The sequence below is a fragment of the Zingiber officinale genome, chromosome 3B (genome assembly GCF_018446385.1).
Source record: "Zingiber officinale cultivar Zhangliang chromosome 3B, Zo_v1.1, whole genome shotgun sequence".
NCBI lineage: Eukaryota > Viridiplantae > Streptophyta > Magnoliopsida > Zingiberales > Zingiberaceae > Zingiber > Zingiber officinale.
The window spans coordinates 2,897,015-2,916,310 of NC_055991.1; the positions used below are offsets into that span (position 1 = coordinate 2,897,015).

The 19,296-nt window shown below is 41.2% G+C and overlaps 1 protein-coding gene and 1 long non-coding RNA gene across 7 annotated transcripts; one reads left to right on the forward strand and one right to left on the reverse strand.

Moving 5' to 3' along the window:
- Positions 1-229: 229 nt before the first annotated feature.
- LOC122055520 lies at positions 230-2,807 on the reverse strand. 5 transcript variants are annotated; one of them, XR_006132884.1, is made up of 4 exons: positions 2,436-2,807; positions 1,322-1,396; positions 1,200-1,231; positions 230-730 (listed from the first exon to the last, which is right to left on the reverse strand). It is a non-coding gene; the product is annotated as an uncharacterized LOC122055520 (long non-coding RNA). The 5 variants fall into 5 exon arrangements; XR_006132887.1 differs by having other exon boundaries at positions 230-811; XR_006132886.1 differs by lacking the exon at positions 2,436-2,807 and having other exon boundaries at positions 1,322-1,421.
- Positions 2,808-9,477: 6,670 nt separating this feature from the next.
- Positions 9,478-15,940, forward strand: LOC122055521 (subtilisin-like protease SBT3.5). 2 transcript variants are annotated; one of them, XM_042616991.1, is made up of 8 exons: positions 9,478-9,727; positions 10,182-10,233; positions 10,769-10,888; positions 13,127-13,218; positions 13,301-13,398; positions 13,479-13,631; positions 13,744-13,820; positions 15,671-15,940. In XM_042616991.1, exons 1-8 carry the CDS (start codon positions 9,561-9,563, stop codon positions 15,794-15,796), a joined length of 885 nt encoding a protein of 294 aa, XP_042472925.1. In that variant the 5' UTR covers positions 9,478-9,560; the 3' UTR covers positions 15,797-15,940. The 2 variants fall into 2 exon arrangements, with proteins under 2 accessions (XP_042472925.1, XP_042472926.1); XM_042616992.1 differs by having other exon boundaries at positions 9,479-9,727; positions 13,744-13,836.
- The last annotated feature ends 3,356 nt before the right edge of the window (positions 15,941-19,296 follow it).

Below are 19,296 nucleotides of genomic sequence, written 5' to 3' on the forward strand. Positions count from 1 at the left end.
GTAGTAATCACAACGCTTTTGCAACGCTTTAAAAGCATTGTTGTTTTTTTTTTCAAAAACAACATTATTGCAACGCTTTAAAAACGTTGTTGTTTTTACAAAAAATAATATTTTTACAACGCTTTAAAAGTGTTGTCTTTTTAAAATAAAAAAAATCTATTTACAAAATTATTATTTTTATATTTACAAAACTATTATTTTTCTTTTACCACAATAGTAAATTCAAATGTTTACAAAAACTATAATATTTACAAAAAAAAATTCTATTTACACAATCACAGCCTACATAAGATTATGAACTCCTCTACCCAACAACAAAGCTCCCAAGTTAGTATATGCAGCAACTAAGGCCCTTAGAGCATCCTTACAAGGCTTAATTACAGACTTTTGCATTCTTTCAAACACGTTGACAGCTTCCAAGAACTCACCATTCTGAATAAGGCCCCACATCATGATGCTCCAATGGTGCTGCTCTTCACTTGGCATTTATCATGCAACATGACTGCTGATTTCAATTCACCACATTTAGTATAGAAATCGACGAGAGTGACACGCAGAACTGAGTCAATCTGTCTAGTTTTGATGGCATTGCAAATGTACCTCTCTTCCACCAGGGAGATGGTCACACTTGGCGAATGCATAGATGGGCAAAGTTAAGAGTCTCATTGTTAGGAGTCACCTCTAGTCTCATCTTCCTTTAGCACTTGACTAATTTATAAATGGCTTGTTTCTGTTTAAAAAATGACAACAGCACCATAAGGTAGTCCTTCTTGTAGTAAAATTTAGGGCTCAAAAAATACATCTCAGACACCTGAAAGTTTGGAATGTTCAACTTGGAATATCTCGAAGCTAAAGATGAGATAAAATTGTGATTTTCACAAAGTAATCTACACTGCGAAAAGATGATATAGAATCTGCTACAAACTAATTTGCAAGTGAGCTGAAGATAAAATTTAGGGTTAGACCATATATTTTTCAAGCCTTGGAAGTTTAAGATATTCAACTCGGAATTTCAAAGCTAATATGAAGTAAATGTGTGATTTTCACAACATAAACTGCTTGGGGCTTCTGGTTGAAAAAATTTCACAACAGAAATTTAATCAATTATAGGGAGGTGTTACAATCTAGTTGATACAACAAAGGATGAGTGATTTAAAATAAGCACTGAAGAAATCAATATTTAGCAGATCTTTACTAACCAGTTCTAGAGCTTTATCAACAGATTTTGCAGCTGAAAAACAGGGGAAATTTTAGACGACTACTAGTGCAGCTATTATGAGAAAGTCACATCAGATTATTCTTAATGGTAATGAAGCCTCACATGACTGAAAATTCTTGTGGAAGTTGTCAGATTCCTTGAAGAGTTGTTCAAAGTGAGGCTTGCAATACAAAACACCTTCCATGGATGAATATGTACTTAGTTGAGAAGAAAAAGAAAGGGATTAGGAAAAAAACTACTATTTTCCCGACTTAATTTTATCATTGTCATCAAAAACTTTATAATGTTCAAATAAATTAAATGAATTTTTATCATATTAACTAATGCTTTTAGAACAAAAGGTGAAGAGCAGAGAAGCTTTCCTTTTATTTTCTATATGGTAAAAAGTTATTTCTATAATTCCCTTCTGCTTAATAGAAAAGAAGGATGAATGATTACTTCTCATTGTTTAACATAGAAAGCCCCATCTCAAACAACATGATTAACCCAAACATGTAAAAGTCTTAAATTGAGAGTGGTCAATTATCATTCCCAGTATGATACTATCAAAAATTAAGGACATTGAAAGTTGAGACCCAATGGAGCTATAACTTTGCGGGCCTTCCCATCACCAACACCTCAACATTCAAGCGGTTGTAGATGATGCAATCATGCTACAATTTCTTCCTACTAGTGGCATAAACTAGAAACAGGTTTCTGAGAAAAAGCTCGCCTTTTGTCCTTGGGGTTCTAAACTATGCAAGAATTTATCTTGATGGTAAAGATTCAAAGTGCAGGCTTTGTGCTCTCAGTTCAATAATAATCTTGCTAACTAGATACCATCAATCAATAAATCGCTCCCGACTTATTCTGTCTTGTGGTTCGTGATTAGCCTTACCAAATAAACAATAGACAAACCAACATTTTAAAGCAGCATATTTAGAAAGGAATCGACTATTGGATTGCATGACCTCGAGTAATTGATGGAGGCAAAAATCGCTATGCTTTTAACATGATCTGAAAATAGCATATTGAATAGTTGCTATACAGGAGTAACTCGAATATCAACTCTACAGCATCGACCATTGACCTAGAATCCTAATCTTCCAAATCATTCAATACAATGAAGTACCCATCTTGATCAAACTCTCTACTTTGAGTATTATAAAAAAAAATGAAGTTGAAACCCCCAGAACAGCAAAAAAAAAAAACTACACAGGGAGGCGAACAACGATACCGTGAGGGTTCCTTTGCAATGATTGCACTTAAGCAGGACTTATGGAAGACGATTTCGTCGACGGTGAGCTGATCCACGAGGTAGGCAGTCTTGTCACAGGCCTTGCATTTTGTTGCGTGCCGGTGCATTTGTCCACCACGATGTGCTTCAGCGTCTCCACCATGAAGAAGGCGACGGCGTTGTCGAGCCCGGTGGTGGGCTCGTCGAGGAAGAGGGCGTGAGATGAGGTTTGTTCGGCGAAGAGGAGTTCGGAGGAGAGGTTCGCGGAGGGGTTCGTCGGAGAGGATTTGGATGGAGAGGGCGTGAGATGAGGTTTGTGTGAGAGGGGTTCTGGAGGAGATTGAAGATCGTGTGAGAGGGGTTCGGGAGGTATTCGGGAGATAAGTGGGTGCAGAGTGAAATCTAGGGTTTTTCTACTTCTTATCCAACGGTCCATATCATCCCAAATTTAGATGAGAACTTGACAATAGACAATACTTTTTAAAAATTATTGTCGCACACACTAAAAAAATGTTAATAGACAACACTTTTAAAAAAGTGTTGTCTTTAACCTACAAAAATCAGTAATAGACAACGGTTTTTAAAAAAGCATTGTCTATTAGTAAGAAAATAAAAAGATAGACAACGCTTTTCACTAAAAGCGTTGTAAAAAGAAAAAGGACAACGCTTTTTAAAAAAAACGTTGTCTTTCAAGTATTGTTAAATCCCAATTTTCTTGTCGTGCTTGGAACCCAATAAAGGTTTCCTCCAATAGGATTAGTCAAAAACTTAGAGGGTATATAATCTTTAGGAATTTTCCTAAGTTGACCCTGATGCTTTCTTATATACCAATTTAATTTTTCATAAATTCTTAATTTTGAATTTGGAAATTGATTTAAGCAGGCAGCAGATTTTAGTTTTTCAATTTCTAATTTTAATTTATCATTTTCTGATTTTATACTATCGTACATTTCAAGTGGACATGCTTTCGCTAATTTCATTTTTAATTCCTTATTTTCTGTTTCTAATTCAAATAAATCTTTAGAAAGCGATTTGATAAATCGAAATGACTGAGACGGGGTTAGATTGCGTACCTTACTTACCTTATTTGGTGACGCTCCCCCTTCACTGCTGCTTTCTTCTTCTGATGTTCCTCCCCCTTCATCGATGCTCATCTCTGAGCTTGAGTCTTCTTCTGGTTGATGGTTAGCCATCAGTGCTATTCCCGAGAATGCTTCGATTTCCGATTCGGAGGATGACGAATCATCCCACGTGGCCTTTAAGTTGTGTTTGGTTCGTGTTGGCTTCTTGTATATTGACTTTTCATTTTCTTTCTCCTTTCTCTTTAGCTTTGGGCAGTCATCTTTGATGTGCCCTTCTTCGTTGCAGTTGTAGCAACGAACTGTCCTTTTCTTTCGATGATGCCTCTGCGATTTAAATTTGTTAGTACTGAAAACTTATTGAAACGTTTTACCAGTAGTGCCGCTTCGGATTCGTCAACTGAGGCTTCGGAGTCAGAATTATTTGTTCTTGCCTTCAAGGCAATATTCTGACTTGCTTTCGCTACTCCATTGGGCTCTGCAACTCGAGTTTCGTGAAGTTCGAAAGTGGAAAATAATTGTTCTAAAGTACTTACCTCAAGGTCCTTAGAGATGTAATACGCATCTACTAAGGAAGTCCACTCTGGAGTTCTCGGGAAGGCATTGAGCGCGTATCGGATAGAATCCCGGTTGGTTACCTCTTCTCCAAGGTTCGTTAGTTGCATTATCAGCTCCTTGATTCTTGCTTGGAGTTGCGCTACCTTCTCGCCTTGGTTCATCCGGAGGTTCGTTAACTGGTTCCGGAGGATGTCGCGCTTTGCTAGCTTCGCTTCGGAGGTGCCTTCGTGGAGCTCCAGGAATTTTTCCCAGAGATCTTTTGCGGAGTCGTAGCTTCCGATCCGATTTACCTCCTGAGGTGGCAGTACACTGAGTAGATGGAACTCAGCCTTTTCGTTGGCGACGAAATCGGCTTGCTCCTTCTTGCTCCATGTGCTTTCTTCTTTATCTTTCGGTGCTGCAAAACCATATTTCATTGTAATAAGTATATCAAAATCTGTTTTAAAAAATACCTCCATTTTGCGCTTCCATGTGGCGAAGTCTCCGTCGAACTTCGGGGGATGGATGTTCGCTCCGGCCATCGTCTTGATCGTAGTGCTTCAGTTGGCGGTTAGTCCTTCTGATGCGATCAGGCTCTGATACCAATTGTTGGTGCAGCGGAGTTCGACAAGAGGGGGGTGAATTGCTGAAAAACAAAAATAAAACTACCCTCCTCGGATTTCAACTCAGAATTTAAATCAGCAATAATAATAGCAACTAAATTAATGAAACAGAAAAAGAAACAGGAACAGAAAAGACTCAGGGATTTAACCTGGTTACAACCAAGGAGGTTGTTAATCCAGGACAGCAGAAAAGAGCGCAGTAAGAAAATTCTCCTTCTCTGAAGGCGGAGAAGTCTTTTACACTTTTGAAGCTCACTAGTTGCTTAGGAATTGCTTACAGATTGATTGCTTGAGTTGTTGTTGAATTCCTAGCTCCAGGGGCCTTTATATATGCCCTGGAAATCTTATCCCGAGAGTCCAAGGCGCCTCCAACAAGGTTCAAGGCGCCTCCAACTCGATCTGCGGATAAAACTTTATCCGCAGCTCAAACGGTCAAACTGGACTGCTCAAGGCGCCTTAAACAATCCATTCAAGGCGCCTTCAATGTGTTTAAGGCACCTTCAATGTGTTTAAGGCGCCTTCAAGGTTCCTGCTACAGTAATTTCTGCTATAGTAATTTCTGCTACAGTAAATTCCAGCCTCTTTTGACTCCTTTTCTTCTTCGCTTTGGCTTCCGATGCTCCGATCTTTTGGGTGATTGCGGCCAACCGGAATAGGGCTCACCCGAACCCAATTCCCGGCCTTCTCCTCGAGCAGCCTTCCGTCCCGGCTTAACGTCCCTCGAACGCCGGCACGCTCTTCACGCCCACCGGAGTACTCTTCCGCAGCTCTCTCGTCCTTCGGACGCACCGAGCCCGTCGGCTCCCTTCCTGTGCCGTCCTTCTCGCTAGCTGCGTCTTCCGCTCGACTTCCTGTGCTCCTAAGCTCCTTCACACTCAGACACAGAGATCAAATATAGCAGGACCTAACCAACTTGGTTGATCACATCAAAACTACCACGGGGTCCAACACAAACTAGAGGTTAGGCAAAGGAAAATCCAACGGGAAGGTTGGCAGAAGAGAAAAATCCAAGTGGGTTAAGGTTGACCGGACACTTGGTGTGGAAGACCTGGTGAGTGAAGCCAGACAGTTAAAAGCCCTGGGGAGTGAAGCTAGGCAGAAGGAAAATCCTAGTGAGTGAAGCTAGGTAAAGTCTTGGTGAGTGAAGCCAGGCAGTTGGGAATCTTGGTGAGTGAAGTCGGGCAGTTAGAAAACCCTGGTGAGTGAAGTCAGGTGAAAGTCCGAGTGAGTGAAGCTAGGTAGGAGGAAGTCCTAGTGGGTGAAGCCAAGCAATGGAAATCTAGGTGGGTCAAGGATGATCGGACATCTGATGAATAGAAGTCTAAGTGGGTCAAGGTTAACTGGACACTTGGCAAGAGACGGAAAGTTCAAGTAGGTCCAAGGTTTGACTGAATACTTGGCATAAGGAGAAAAGTCCAAGTGGGTCAAAGGATTGACTAGACACTTGGTGGAGAAGTCCCAGCAGGTTAAGGTTGATCGGATGCTGGGCATGAGGAGTCCCAACAGGTTATGATTGACCAGATGTTGGGTTTAGGGACCTTGGACTTGATTTAAGTAAGTCAAAGGGAGGTCAATCGATCGGCCGATCGATTGAACCAGTGCCCAATCGATCAACCGATCAATTAGGAGCGTGTTGAGAATGGAAGCTGGCCTAATCGATCAACCGATCAATTAGGGAGCAAAATCGCAAACACAAAGGAGGTCCCAATCCATCATTCGATCGATTGGCTCCCCAATTGATTGGTCAATCGATTGGGGCCTGCTTTCTCACACATACATGAGAGCACAGAGGAAGGATGAATCGATCAGCCGATCGATTCAGCCTCCCCAATTGATTGGTCGATCGATTGGGATATGACTGTTGCGCAGGATAAAGGCTTCGACGAGCCTTTTCTTCGCAGATATTTCTCTTCAGCTCTGCAGATTTTTCACCGATTCTTCTCCACCTAGCTCAGTGACACACATAGTCCTTAGAAGCTTAGAGAGGAGTATTGTTGCATTCCCAAGCATCTCAAGAGGTGTACTCAAGCAAGAAGAAGAGGAAGCTAGGGTTTCATTGTGTAATCTTGTAAGATTTCTTATGTATAAGCTTCTTGTTTATTTCTTCTTGTATTTCTTGTGTGTGAGCTTGTACGAGGCTTCTTCGCCTCCGGCTGCGACCAAAAAGGAGTTATTTTCTTAGTAGAGAAGTGTGTCGTGTGTGGATCCTTAGATTAGTTACCTCATCTTGAGGTGGATACCAAGTAAATACTTGTGTTAGCATTGTAAGAGTGCTTTGAGTTACATTCCATTGCATATCATCATCGACGAAGCAAGCAACGAGAGCACGACGAGCTATTCATCCCCCCTCTAGCATATTTCGACCCGAACAAAAAACGTACGCGACGTTCGAGAGATGAGAAGCCGGAGTGGAAGCCTGCTCGAGGAGAAGGTCGGAAATTAGGTTCGGGTGAGCCCTATTTCAGTTGGTCGCAATCACCTAGACAATCGGAGTAGCAAAAGAGCGTATGGAGGCTGGAATTGTTGTTGGAGGCACCTTTAAAGAAGATTGAAGGCACCTCCGAGGTGCCCCCGGGGCGCCTCCGCGACCTTCAGGCGGAAGGCACCTTCAACCAACATGGAAGGCGCTTTCCATGCTTATGGAAGGCGCCTTCGACCGGACAACTTTACCATTGCCAAGGGATAAAACTCTATCCCTTGGCGCCTCACTGGAGGCGCCCTCCAACCCCTTTGGAGGCGTCTTCAAGCTACGGATAAAATTTTCTATGGGCTATAAAAAGACCCCTGGACCTAGGAAATATGTAACAACTCTAGTATTCATTTCCTAGCACATTTCTAAACTTGTAACGAGTGTAATATGCTTCTCCGCCTACACGAAGGAGATCTTTTAGCGCTTTATTTTGCTTTGGATTAACAACCACATGAGTTGTAACCAAGTAATTCCTTTGTGTCTTTTAGATTTATTTGTTGCTTAATTTCCTTTAATTAAGTGTGCTACTAATTTGAGTTGGAAATAGAGAAGGTATTCTTTTTAATTTCTACAGGCAATTCACCCCCTCTTGCCGATCCCGTTGTGCCAACACTAACATAAACAAACACCAGAGCATGTGTACATACTAGATTTTCATAATTGATTAGTGGATTTTGACCAAAACACACTTATGGACCAAGGGTATTTGGATTTGAATAAATAGAAATCAATAGGAAGGGTTAAGTGAGGAGAAGGTAGATATGATATCAAACCATAGTTCTAACCACTGCCAATTAAGGTGTTGTGTCATGTCATTTGGCACAGACGAGTGCAGCTGTTGGATTTTAATCACCTGCTCCATGTGGAGTTTAAATTAATAAGCTCAACGAAACCCAATTTTTTAGGCCCACCGGTAGACCTGATATGTTTCCATATCAGGCCTACGTTCCGGTTGAAATGTATTGTAGGATTTGATCGCCTATGGAGAGATCTAAATCAACAATAGACGACACCGTTGGAGTCCTTGGAGCATGAGAAAGCAATAGGAATTGATTTAGGTACAATCTGACATCTCTAGATCCATCAGTGAGTTTTGACCAAAATCCACTGATGGACCTAGAGTAGTCAGATTTCACCAAAATATCGATCAATAGGAAGGGTTGAGTGAGAAGAAGGTAGATATGGTATCAAACCTAGCTTCTAACCACTGTCAATGAAGTTCTTGTGTCGTGCCATTTGACACGGAACAGTGCACTTGTTGGAATTCAATAAACAACACACACTTTCGAGTTTTAACTTAGAGTTTAAACTCAATTTACAACTCTATTTGTTATTTAGGAGATAATTCAACTATATAATTCTCACATCAGGATTAAAAAGGGTCTAATATTAGACCATATCAGACTCACATTTTGGTTGAAATTTATCATAACATTATATCAGCTCCGGAGAGATCTGAATCAATAATAGATGGCACCGATGGAGTCATTAATGCATCAGAAAGCTACAGGAATTTATTTGGGGTGCAATTTGACCTCTTTAACCGAATGGACCTAGGGTTTTTGGATATCAACATAATTACAATTTATAATAGGAAGGGTTGAGCGAGGTGAAGGTAGATATGATGTCAAACCTTGGATTTGATTAAAGAATAACATCCTAGTATTTCTTGATATTACAGACCAATTTGTAGCAAATATTATACGTACATAACTAAATTGTATCTTTCTTTTTCTACCAAATGTAGGCTTGCTTGAAATTTGTCCTTCCATGCCGATTTTCTTCAAAGCAATAATTCTTCGAAGTAGCACTCTTTAATATCTCTTTAATGCCTTATGACCAAACCTAAGTTCTCTACTTACTCTATTACAATTCGCCGTATAAATGCAAGAAGAGATATAACAAAGCAGGAAGAAATTTGTGTTGAAGTTGTTAATATAAGAACATGAAAAGGAAAGAGAGAGATAAAGTGAGATCTATAATGAAGTGACGTACTTTCGAACCATACAAATAACTTTTGATTTACATATTTTAAATTGTGGCTTGGATGCATTGGAAAACGGTGTTCGGAGGGAGGGAATTTAGGAGGCTGGTAGGAGGGGTAGGAACAAATGATATTATTTTTGATGTTCTTTTTTGGTAATTTTAAAATTATGTTTATTTTGGTAAATAAAAAAAATCTGAGCACCCCTTTGATAAAAAGTTAAAAATATAAATAAGAGATGATAATAATAAAAAGATAATTATAAATTAGAAAAAATATTATTCATAATTTATTTATTTATATTTTTATCAGAGTGCCGATAATACTAAATCGTAGATAAATGTTTATTAGAGAGCCGGTAATATTCCCCCAATCCCTTACCCTACTCTCGGCGGAGCGCACTTTCCAGAAGAAACGAGACGTCGCGATCGGATGGCTTTCGCAATCGCCTTCCTCTCTTGCTCGCTCTCGGCTCCGGCCCTTTCCTCGTCTACAGTCCCCCTCTTCCATCTCCATCCTCGCTCCCTTCGCCTTCAGATTGCGCCGCTCGTTCATCGCTCCTTCGGCTCCGTCAGCGGATTCCCACGGAAGATTCGCTTGTGAGTTTCATTTCTCTGCCCTTGCTTGTCTGATCTTTGTCTCGTTAGGTTATTCTTAATGTAGTTTGTTCGACTAGCTTCTGAATAATTGATAGTTGATGGCTTGTGATCTCTCTCCGTTGTTGATTTCTTCGGTTTAGATGATTCGAGGATTATACTATCAACATAATATTCCTTAACGCAAATTCTCCGTTGTTATTTATTGTACTAGAACTAGAGGCACTGAGTTAAATCCCGTTAAATGTATATCAAGTTGGCTCACTTTTAGGTTTATAATTTTTTTTTGTTCTCATTTGACGGTTTCTATGGTAAGATATAGCATGTTCCAAATTGTATACTAATTTTTTACTTATAGAGCTTGTAAGTAACTATGTTGGGAATATTGCAGCTAAAACAACAATTAAATCCATGAAACCTGACCATTTATCTTTTGTTATCTTACTATTTTATGCAGGAACTATCCTCGGTCTTTCAATTCACCTGATATATTAGGATCTTCCTCCCCGGTAAGTCTAAATCTTATCTTCTTTTTAATTTTGATGTTTGATCATGATTATATGCCTAATATGAAGCTGTAAGATCTGTATTAGCTGATATTCTTTCAGTAAATCAAGAGGACAATGCTACATTGAACTTATCATTTCAAAACCTATTTATTCTAGTTTTTCTAATAACGGATTTCAATATGTCAAATGTTATGTAGGCATACTACAAGGAAGCTTAGTGGATTTCTTTCTCATTATATTTGCTAAACTTTGATAGTTTTTTATGGCCATTCAACCTAAAATAGAACAACTACTTTTTCTAGTATCTCCTAAAAATGTGATGATTCAAAGACTGATTGCTAAGCTAGTAAATTTTGACCTTCAAATTCTTATTTTGGTGAAAGTGATGGAAGAGATACAAACATGTTAAGGTAAGAGTCATGAATTTTATGTTCTTGTTAGTAGAACAGATTATATTGGCTTTCTCTTCTATTACACCAAACATTTGATAGTGCTAGACTGTACATTTCTTAATCTCTTGAATAATCTTTGATAGATCTCTGATCAAGATGACTCACTCCCGATGCCCATAGTTCATATGGATCAAGATTCTGATGCTTATGCCACAACTGTGCAACTTAGCTCTGGGGACCATTTAGGAGCAGTAGTTGCCAAGGTAATGCTCTTCCATTTCCTACTACAATTTATTAATGGAATTTTATATAGAAATATAAACTACTCCAGTTAGGTAGAATTCTACTTCTGCTATTGTGTATACTTATTTATGATAGTATAAATAGATTAAACTCAAAATTTTAGTTGTGGAGAGGAAGTCTGAAAACTAAAGATAAGTGGAACAGAATTTGGCATATGAAATTTAGCTTTAAAAATAATACAAGCAAGGACTAGAGAAGCATTAAATGAATTTTACACAAGAATTTTAGATATTTGGATCTTTTATTCAATAAAAAGTTGCAATAAAAATGCATTTAAATTATGTTATGTTCTCCTTGAGACAAGGAAAATTTTGTAAGATTTTAGTATGACCCACAATTCTTTATACATCAGTATTGAATGTTGATAATTAGGAAATATGTGGAAAACATAATAAAGATGAGAATGTTAAGATGAATACTTTAGGCTATTAAATAAAATAATACCTAAGAATACTTTCTCTAATACCACTTGCCATAGGTCAATCCCTTAAAATCCATGCGACTCTTTAGTGTGAACATTCTCAAGGGCAATTTTTGCATTGCAGTGACTTAACTTCTACAAGGCAAATTGAGTACTAGGTTACTTGTAAATTGCTGTAAACAACCATATGACTATTTGATTAACTAAATTTCTTCTCACATAATGGAAAGCTCTTGTCAAACCAAAAGTATTGCATGGCAAAGTATGGCTTGGAAAAGCTAACGCTTTGTGAAGTGGAAGTTTTCCTTGGCAATTGGACCCACCATAAGAACCACTTGGGTGCTAAGTGGTTGGACCAATTAGGTGTCTTCACTAGATGATAAAGAGAAAGAAAACAGGATAAGATGAGATGGACATGATGAAATACAACGATAGTTTTAATAGTCAAACAAGTGGAACTGAATAGAGTTCAAGGATTAAAGTTTTGACCCAATTCTGACTATAGGCCAGAGATTTGGAGTAGAATTGTTCCATTTCAATTACACATCACTTGCTCAGAGGAGGGGGAGTACGAGGAGAGGATGAGGCAAATGAGGCAGAGCAAGAGGAGGAAGAGATCGATGAGGTGGTAGAGAAAGAGGAGGAGGAAGAGGTGGAGGCGGCAAATAGGAAAAAAAATATATACCTCAAAGAAACGTATGGGAACTTTAGTCTTATTTGCTGCTCCCTAAGGAGTAAGGCAGATCTTATCACAACATGAAATGTGGAGAATGAAGGTGGAGCTTCTTGTGGTCTTGTCAAGGGCTCAGGCCATCTAAGAGGAAGCAGGTGAAGCTTGTTGCAACCATGTCGAGGGCTTGGGGCATCCTGGAGGACCAAGGCAGAGCTTCTTGCGATTGTATTGGGGACACAGGGCGTTTCAAAGGAGGAAGGTAGAGCTTCTCATGTCAACGATCTAAATATTACTAGTGATTTAAATTACATAAATTTAATAGATGGATAAGACTCATTTAATCAATCTTGAGCTGCGTGAATAATCCGTGAGCTTCTTTGTTGAAAAGTATATAGTTGAAGTTGTTGCCAAGGTTTTGGGATAGTCTCATCCTTATCATTTGGTTTTGATCTGCATTTCCTTTCTCTTGCATTACAAACGGATCTTAAGCAATTATCTGCTTATGAAAATGTCTAGTGGCTCAATTGGTATGGGTTTTAAATTTATTCTCAAGGCCTTTGTGGTTCAAACCCGTCTTCATCATTTCTTTTACGTTAACAAAATAGATATCTTTGCATTTTCTATTTTGTATGTAAATAATTCAAACTAATACAGCCATGAAGTCATATTTAGTTAAAACAATAAATTTTTAAATATTTATATGTATCTTTTATTAACTATTTAAACAAGAAAAACTTGTTCACCAGCATTGTTCATGAAGTTCCAATAAACATTGTTCATCAACAATATTGAAGCTTGTTCACTTATCTTGTCAAACAACATTAACCAAGTTGTTAACAAACTAAGTGTGCTAAGCCTGCCCACGAACAATTGATTCATTTAAATCTTATTTTGCATGTATGAGATTTCTATTTGGAAATACTATATCTATTTACTCAAGTTCTTATTAGTAATTATCTAGAATCTTTCTAAATATGTATACAAATAGCATGTAACACTTTCTATAGTTGGCTCTTTCTGTGTCTTTCTTGTTATTGACATATCTCAAAGTTATTATTTTTACTTCAGTTTGTTCGATGAGGTGTATCTTGGTTGTTTGTGCAGTTGTATATTGTATACTTGGGAGAGAGGAAGCATGAGAATCCAGAGCATGTCACTGACTCACACCTAGATATGCTCACTTGTCTCCTTGGAAGGTACCCAACTCAACTATAGAAATTCAAATTGCAATAGAATCTTGGATTCTATATTTTAATTGATTGGTATCTTCTTCGACAGCAAAAAGGATGCCCTGACTTCTATAGTTTACAGCTACAAGCATGCCTTCTCAGGCTTTGCAGCCATGCTTACAGAAGAGCAAGCAAAACAATTAGCAGGTCACTTCGCCTTCTGTTTTTTGAATCGGATTAAACACAACAAATGACTAATTAACTGAATGAATTAATGAATATTGCAGAGTCACCTGACGTGAGCTGTGTACAGCCGAGCAGAAACGAGCTACAACCAACATGGAGCTGGGATTTTCTGGAGGTGCAGCATGATCATCCGACTCAACTCCTCGAGAAGAGCAACTATGGAGATGACACCATCACAGGAATCGTTGATACAGGTCTCTCTATGAACTCCCATTCTCTGGATATTTATGAACATACATAGATTAAGTAGATTTAATGGATAATAAAATGAAGGAAATGGAATAGAATGATAATATTCTTTTATAGGGATATGGCCGGAATCCAAGAGCTTCGACGATGACGGCTATCGAGTGATACCATCATGGTGGAAAGGCGTGTGCCAGGTCGGCGACGCCTTCTGTAAGGCCCATTTAATTTGGATGTTTAGATTAGGAAATAAGTTCTTTAAAGGTTAGATCGTGGATTGTCAAAAGCAAGGGGTAAACCGGTGTTGAAGGAACACAATAATTATTGTTTTAAATAAAAATATATATGTGAGTGATGACGTCAAGTAAAATAGGGATTAAGCAAATTTAGTTTGGGATGAGGGTGATCCTCTAAAAAAAATTAGTAGAGCCTTAAGATAGTACCTAATTAAGTCACAGGCCGGATTAAGGGGGTGGGCTTGCTAAGGGTACTTGGAGCCCAATTAATGGGAGAGGGGTTAATGCCCTAAAGGGAGGGGAAAAGGAGGAGAGGGTGCGATTGTTTCATTGGCTCGGCAGGAGCGTTTTGTCGGCAATTCTCGTGTGGGGAGCAATGACAACGAAGGTTTCTTCCCAAGGGTAGGAGCTTCCAACAGCAAGGAAGGCAAGTAGATTCTTCTAGTAGGTACGAATGAGTGTTCTGGTATGGTTGCGAGATGAATCAGGGGCTATTCCTGTTAGGGCACCGAGGTTTATGTTTTCTATCTCGTTTCCTCTTATTCCTGCTGCGGATTTGGGTGAGGTCGTTCGGTTTTGATGATTGTATGGCTTTCTTGTAATGGGAGTTGTTTCCATTGAATCGGATTTGGGTGTTGTAGCCTGTGGTTGTTTGATTCATGCGCTGCTTCTATGATGTTTCCCTTTCTTTGTTTGCTGATCGGGTTTTGATAGGTAGAGATTCGGAATGGTTTCAGTTGCTGGATTGAACAAGATTTGATGCATGGGTTGTGAGATGCTTTGTTTTTGTGTTGGCTTCAGCTGTCTGGGTAAATTGGAGTAGCTATAATCTGCTCCAGAAATGAGCTTTCAAGTCTGGAGGAGATGAATGTGTAGCTTAGTGTGTGTGTTGTTTTGGTTCTGGTTTGTAGTCATGCTCTATAAAGGTTTTGGGTGTAGTTAACAGAAGTAGGTAATAATGATTTAGTTTGTTTCATGCTCTGCTTGGGTTAATAATACCATGTGCTATAGATGCCATGCTCAAACTTTTCTTTGATTTAGTTTGGAACTGATTTAATAGAATCTGAACTTATGATGCTTAAGTAATTGTTCTTCCATTATATACTCAAGTTATTTGGATTGAATATGCATTGTCTGCAATTCCAACTAGATCACTTCCTAAATGTCAGTAGATGAACAATGCATAAATTTCTTGTGTGTTAAGATATGTTTAAATCGTATTTTCTCTAAATGGTTAACTAGATGAATATGTGCAAGTGGTAACAGTACGGGATGGAGCTCCTGGGATGAGCTCCGGAGAGGGCTTTTCCAACCATGAAAGATAAGGAAATGTAAATGACTACATATAGATGATTCATGTTCTCGTAGGAGGTACCTTTCAACGGGTCATGAATAAGAACTAAAAGAATGTGCTCTAAATAAGGTTGCCACAATTGCATCATATTTATTCTTAGTAAGTAACCATGATTATAGCTAATTTGTACATGACTGCTAATTAAATATGTAAAACCATGCTTAAAGTTATCTGTACATACCTTCCACTTTATACGTTAGGGTCAAGCATATGTTACCTTCCACTTTATATGTTAGGGTCAAGCATATGTTCTGTAAGTAACTTCCACCCATATTTGCTTAGACCATGGCTATAGTTAACTGTATGTAACATCTATTTAGCTATGCTTAAGTTTACTTTGGAGAGGGTTGACTCAAACTCAATTATTTCCAGTTGCAATTTCGCTATCCTACACCTGTTTTGTATCTATTCAAGCAATATACTTGCTGAGTTCATTGACTCAACATAAATGTTGTAGGTGCGAATGATGATACAAGGGAGGTGTTGGGGAACGAGGAGGCGGGATAGTCGAGGAGATGAAATGAAATGCAAAACACGCTGTCCGGAGGTCCCTAGGGGAATGTTAATAAATTTTGTTCCCTGATTCGTTATGTTAAAATGAGTTGGAGACTATGTGCATGTTTTGTTCGGTGTGTTATGAATTTTCGTTGAAAAGTTTATGTTGAGTTTGAGGTTCATATGTGATACAAACTTTCTTGAGTCAATGGTGAATGTGAGTTTTATTGCTTTGGAGGTCGGATCAAGGGGGTAAGAGTCATTTCAGTTGGTATCGGAGCAGTCATTCCCAAATGACAGTATGCGCATGCAATTTCTTCAAGACTCGAGTACTTCCGCCTTTAAGTCTGTAAGATTTAGATTTACCTTTTCAAGTTATAGTCATAAATTTAGCTATATTTATGTTCATATACAACGGTGAGGTTGGTGGATAGGACAATCAATTTTTGGCTGAATTTACCGTGCTCATGCAAGAACAGAGTTGAATTCACGGGGGCAGATCCAATAATTGTTGAGAACTCTCGAAAATCAAAATTCACTCAGCAGTCCTATTGCTAGTGCTAACTCGGTGTATAGATAGTTCAGAGAGTTGGGTCCGACAGGGTTTAAAGGTACCACTAATCCAATTGTTGTTGAAGGGTGTAAAACAGCCACTTCTGCCGATCGGCCATCCCGCTCGGAGGTCAGCAAATCTACCTACTCCATGACTCTTTGCTCCAGGGCCGAGCTTCTATATTCTTCGTCTCCAGGTAAGCGATAGCTCGATTCTTTCGGGTGGTGGACAACTCTATTTTTTGGTCATAAGACTTGACCTGTGCCTTGAGCTGGCCCATCATGATGGCCTGGTTGGAGGATTTTTTCTGCTCGGCTTCCAGAAGCTTTTTGGTTTTGGCCAGATCCGCCTGCAGCTTGGTGTACGAAGGCCCTTGGGAGGGGGCTCCACCAGAGATCTCTAGCTTCTTGAGCTCTTCCTCCAAAAGCGTCAGGCGGTTGCTCACCGTCACGCTCTCCACCTAGTACTGCAGCCGAACGGGAGAATATTAGTACCGAACGGAAGTAAAAAGTGAATAAGTTGGGATAAGAAACTTACCTCGGTGGCTAATTGCATGTGGCTGTTGCCGAGCAACCCGGGAGGCATTTTTGCAACTCGCGCCCTAGCATCCTCCCAAACCTTGGCGAGTGGCCCTCGGATAACTATATGATGCTCTGGAGTCATTGGCTGGTCGGCTGGTCGGCTCCCAATAGGTACTCCTCCGTCGGGAGATGAAGGATTGCCTTTATTAACTGTCGTCCACTCGGGGCTGATTGAGCGGACGCCGAGGGACCGGAAGACTGGCCGGTCGGAGCAGAGTGGTTGCCGGATCGCAAAATCTTTCGGCGAGCCGGGGGCAACGAGCTGATCGGCGATTGGATCGGACGACATATTGAACTGAGAGGGAGTCCGATCGGAAGATACTGCCTCCACGGGTTCAGGAACGACTAGAGGAGGGATGCCCGTCTGCGTGGACGCGCGCACAACCGAAGTGGCTGACTGAGTGGGCGTGCCCATTTGGCTTCGTTTGCGGCCTGCCAGCGGGAGTTCGTCACCCGAAGACTCTGACTCCTCGGTCCGAGCGGCTGGATGTGCACCGGAAGGTGTGGTCTCTCCCGCCACCTTAGTGTGGGGAGTCTAAGCGGTGGATCCTCCACCGGCAGTCTGAGCTCCTTCCTCTCACCCTCATGGGAGCCGACTGGCGCAAGGCCAAGGCTGGCCATCTCCTTAGCCGCGACTTCCTTGATCTTAGCAGTCTTGAGCTTCATCATACCGATCGGTCGCGCCCTCATCATGGTGGCAACTGCAAGAGAAAAAAAGGAAAATCAGTTAGACCTAAAGGGAAAAAGCCAGAGAAATTTCTTACCTAGGCCGTTCGGGAGACGTGTTCGGATCGGACTCAGTCCGAACATATACATCACGCCCTCCGGCAACAGCTTATGGATATTGAACTTCAGGCCGGCCAGCATGTTAGCCGCATGGAGATATTCCGGGCGGGTCTTGTACTTCTTCAGCTCGGGCAGAGGTGGAAGCCCGACCTGCCACTTGCTCCAGAAGCACGGCCGCTCAGGGAGTCTCAGATAGAAAAAGTACTCCATCCAATGTTTATTGGAAGTTGAGATCTTATCAAAAAGACAAACCCGATCCGAGACTGGAAGAGGTAAGTACCCAGGTCGGACTGCTTGGGATAATAGAAGTGGAAGGTCTGAGGGGTTAGCGGGATGTCGTGCACTCGGAAGAGCACGACTACGCCACACAGAAGGCGAAAGGAGTTGGGGACGAGCAGGGCGAGCGGGACTCAAAAATAATTACAAACTTCGGTTATGAACGGATGGATGGGAAAGCGGAGCCCGACTACGAATTGGTCTCGGAAGAAACATATTGTGTTGGTTGGCGGGTCATTGGGTCGATCGGCGGGGGAGGCTAAAACTATTTCATGATCAGGAGGGATGTCAAAGGCGTTTATGAGGGTGGCGGCGTCACCTGCGTCGAACAGAGTCTCCATGGTATTATACCAAAGGTCGGGAGCGGGATCGGAAGAGCTCGCCATCGCCGGAAAAAACAGAACAGGATCGACGGGAAAAGAGGGTTCAACAAGCGAAACGACACCGGAAAACCACTGATCAACGAGAACCTAGAAGGATTGAAGAACAGAAGGAGAGGGGGAGCTTACATAGAAGGGAATCGTTGAGAAGGAAAAGCGCCAAGGTTCGCCGAAGCACCATACGAGCAAGATCGCCGGAGAACAGTAGGCGGACGGAGTCACCGGAGCGCACGAAGAAAGAAAACGATGGAACAGAAGCCGACACTGTGGCTTTATAAAGATCGGGCTCGGCTGACCGGAGCTGTCCGATCTAGGTTACGAAATCCCAAGCACAGATCTGACCGTTGAATTCGAACCGCCACACGTCACATCAGCCCTGACACTTCGATCCTGCGGTAACGGCGGTATCGCCACGTGGCGCCCGCTTACAGGAAGACATTTAATGAGCACCATTACCGGGCGTGGCCACGTGCTCGGCCTTAATGACAAGGATTCGCATGAATCACGAGGAGATCCGAGGGACGTTAGCATTGACCGCCCTTGGACCGGGATGTGGAATTGCAAATTCGCACAAGTGTCAGCATACATAACGCCGTTCAGCTTCAAAGAACAGTAGCAGGGTCGACCGTCACCTTCGGGTATTCTGATCGGAACCTCGTCAACATCATGGCCGATCGGCCGGTAAATTGCTAGACTAATTTGTCCAGTCAATCGGACTTACAGCCTCCTTCAACTAGACTTGAGGGGGAGGCATGTGATCCGGTGGTAAGGCAGGGCCCGCCTCGAGAAAGGTCAATGAAACGTGGACGGTCAAGGTTAAGGCGGTCAACACCTTTGTATGTTCTTCCGATCGGGCGACCCACCAACCCGATCGGATCGAGGAGTAGCCGATCCGACACTACGACCGCTCGGACAAATACCGAGCTTCCGACGCTCAATGGGCCCAAGCATGACAGAGACGAGGGTCGAGCGACCGTCCCGCTCGGCCGAACGGTAGGCACCGCCCCAGCTA

Excerpts from the sequence above, each read along its gene's own strand:
- LOC122055521 (XM_042616991.1), top strand. The coding sequence starts at position 9,561 with ATGGCTTTCGCAATCGCCTTCCTCTCTTGCTCGCTCTCGGCTCCGGCC. Across the intron at positions 10,234-10,768 it reads TATTAGGATCTTCCTCCCCG|ATCTCTGATCAAGATGACTC; the intron begins GTAAGTCTAAAT and ends AATCTTTGATAG. Across the intron at positions 13,399-13,478 it reads GCAAGCAAAACAATTAGCAG|AGTCACCTGACGTGAGCTGT; the intron begins GTCACTTCGCCT and ends TGAATATTGCAG.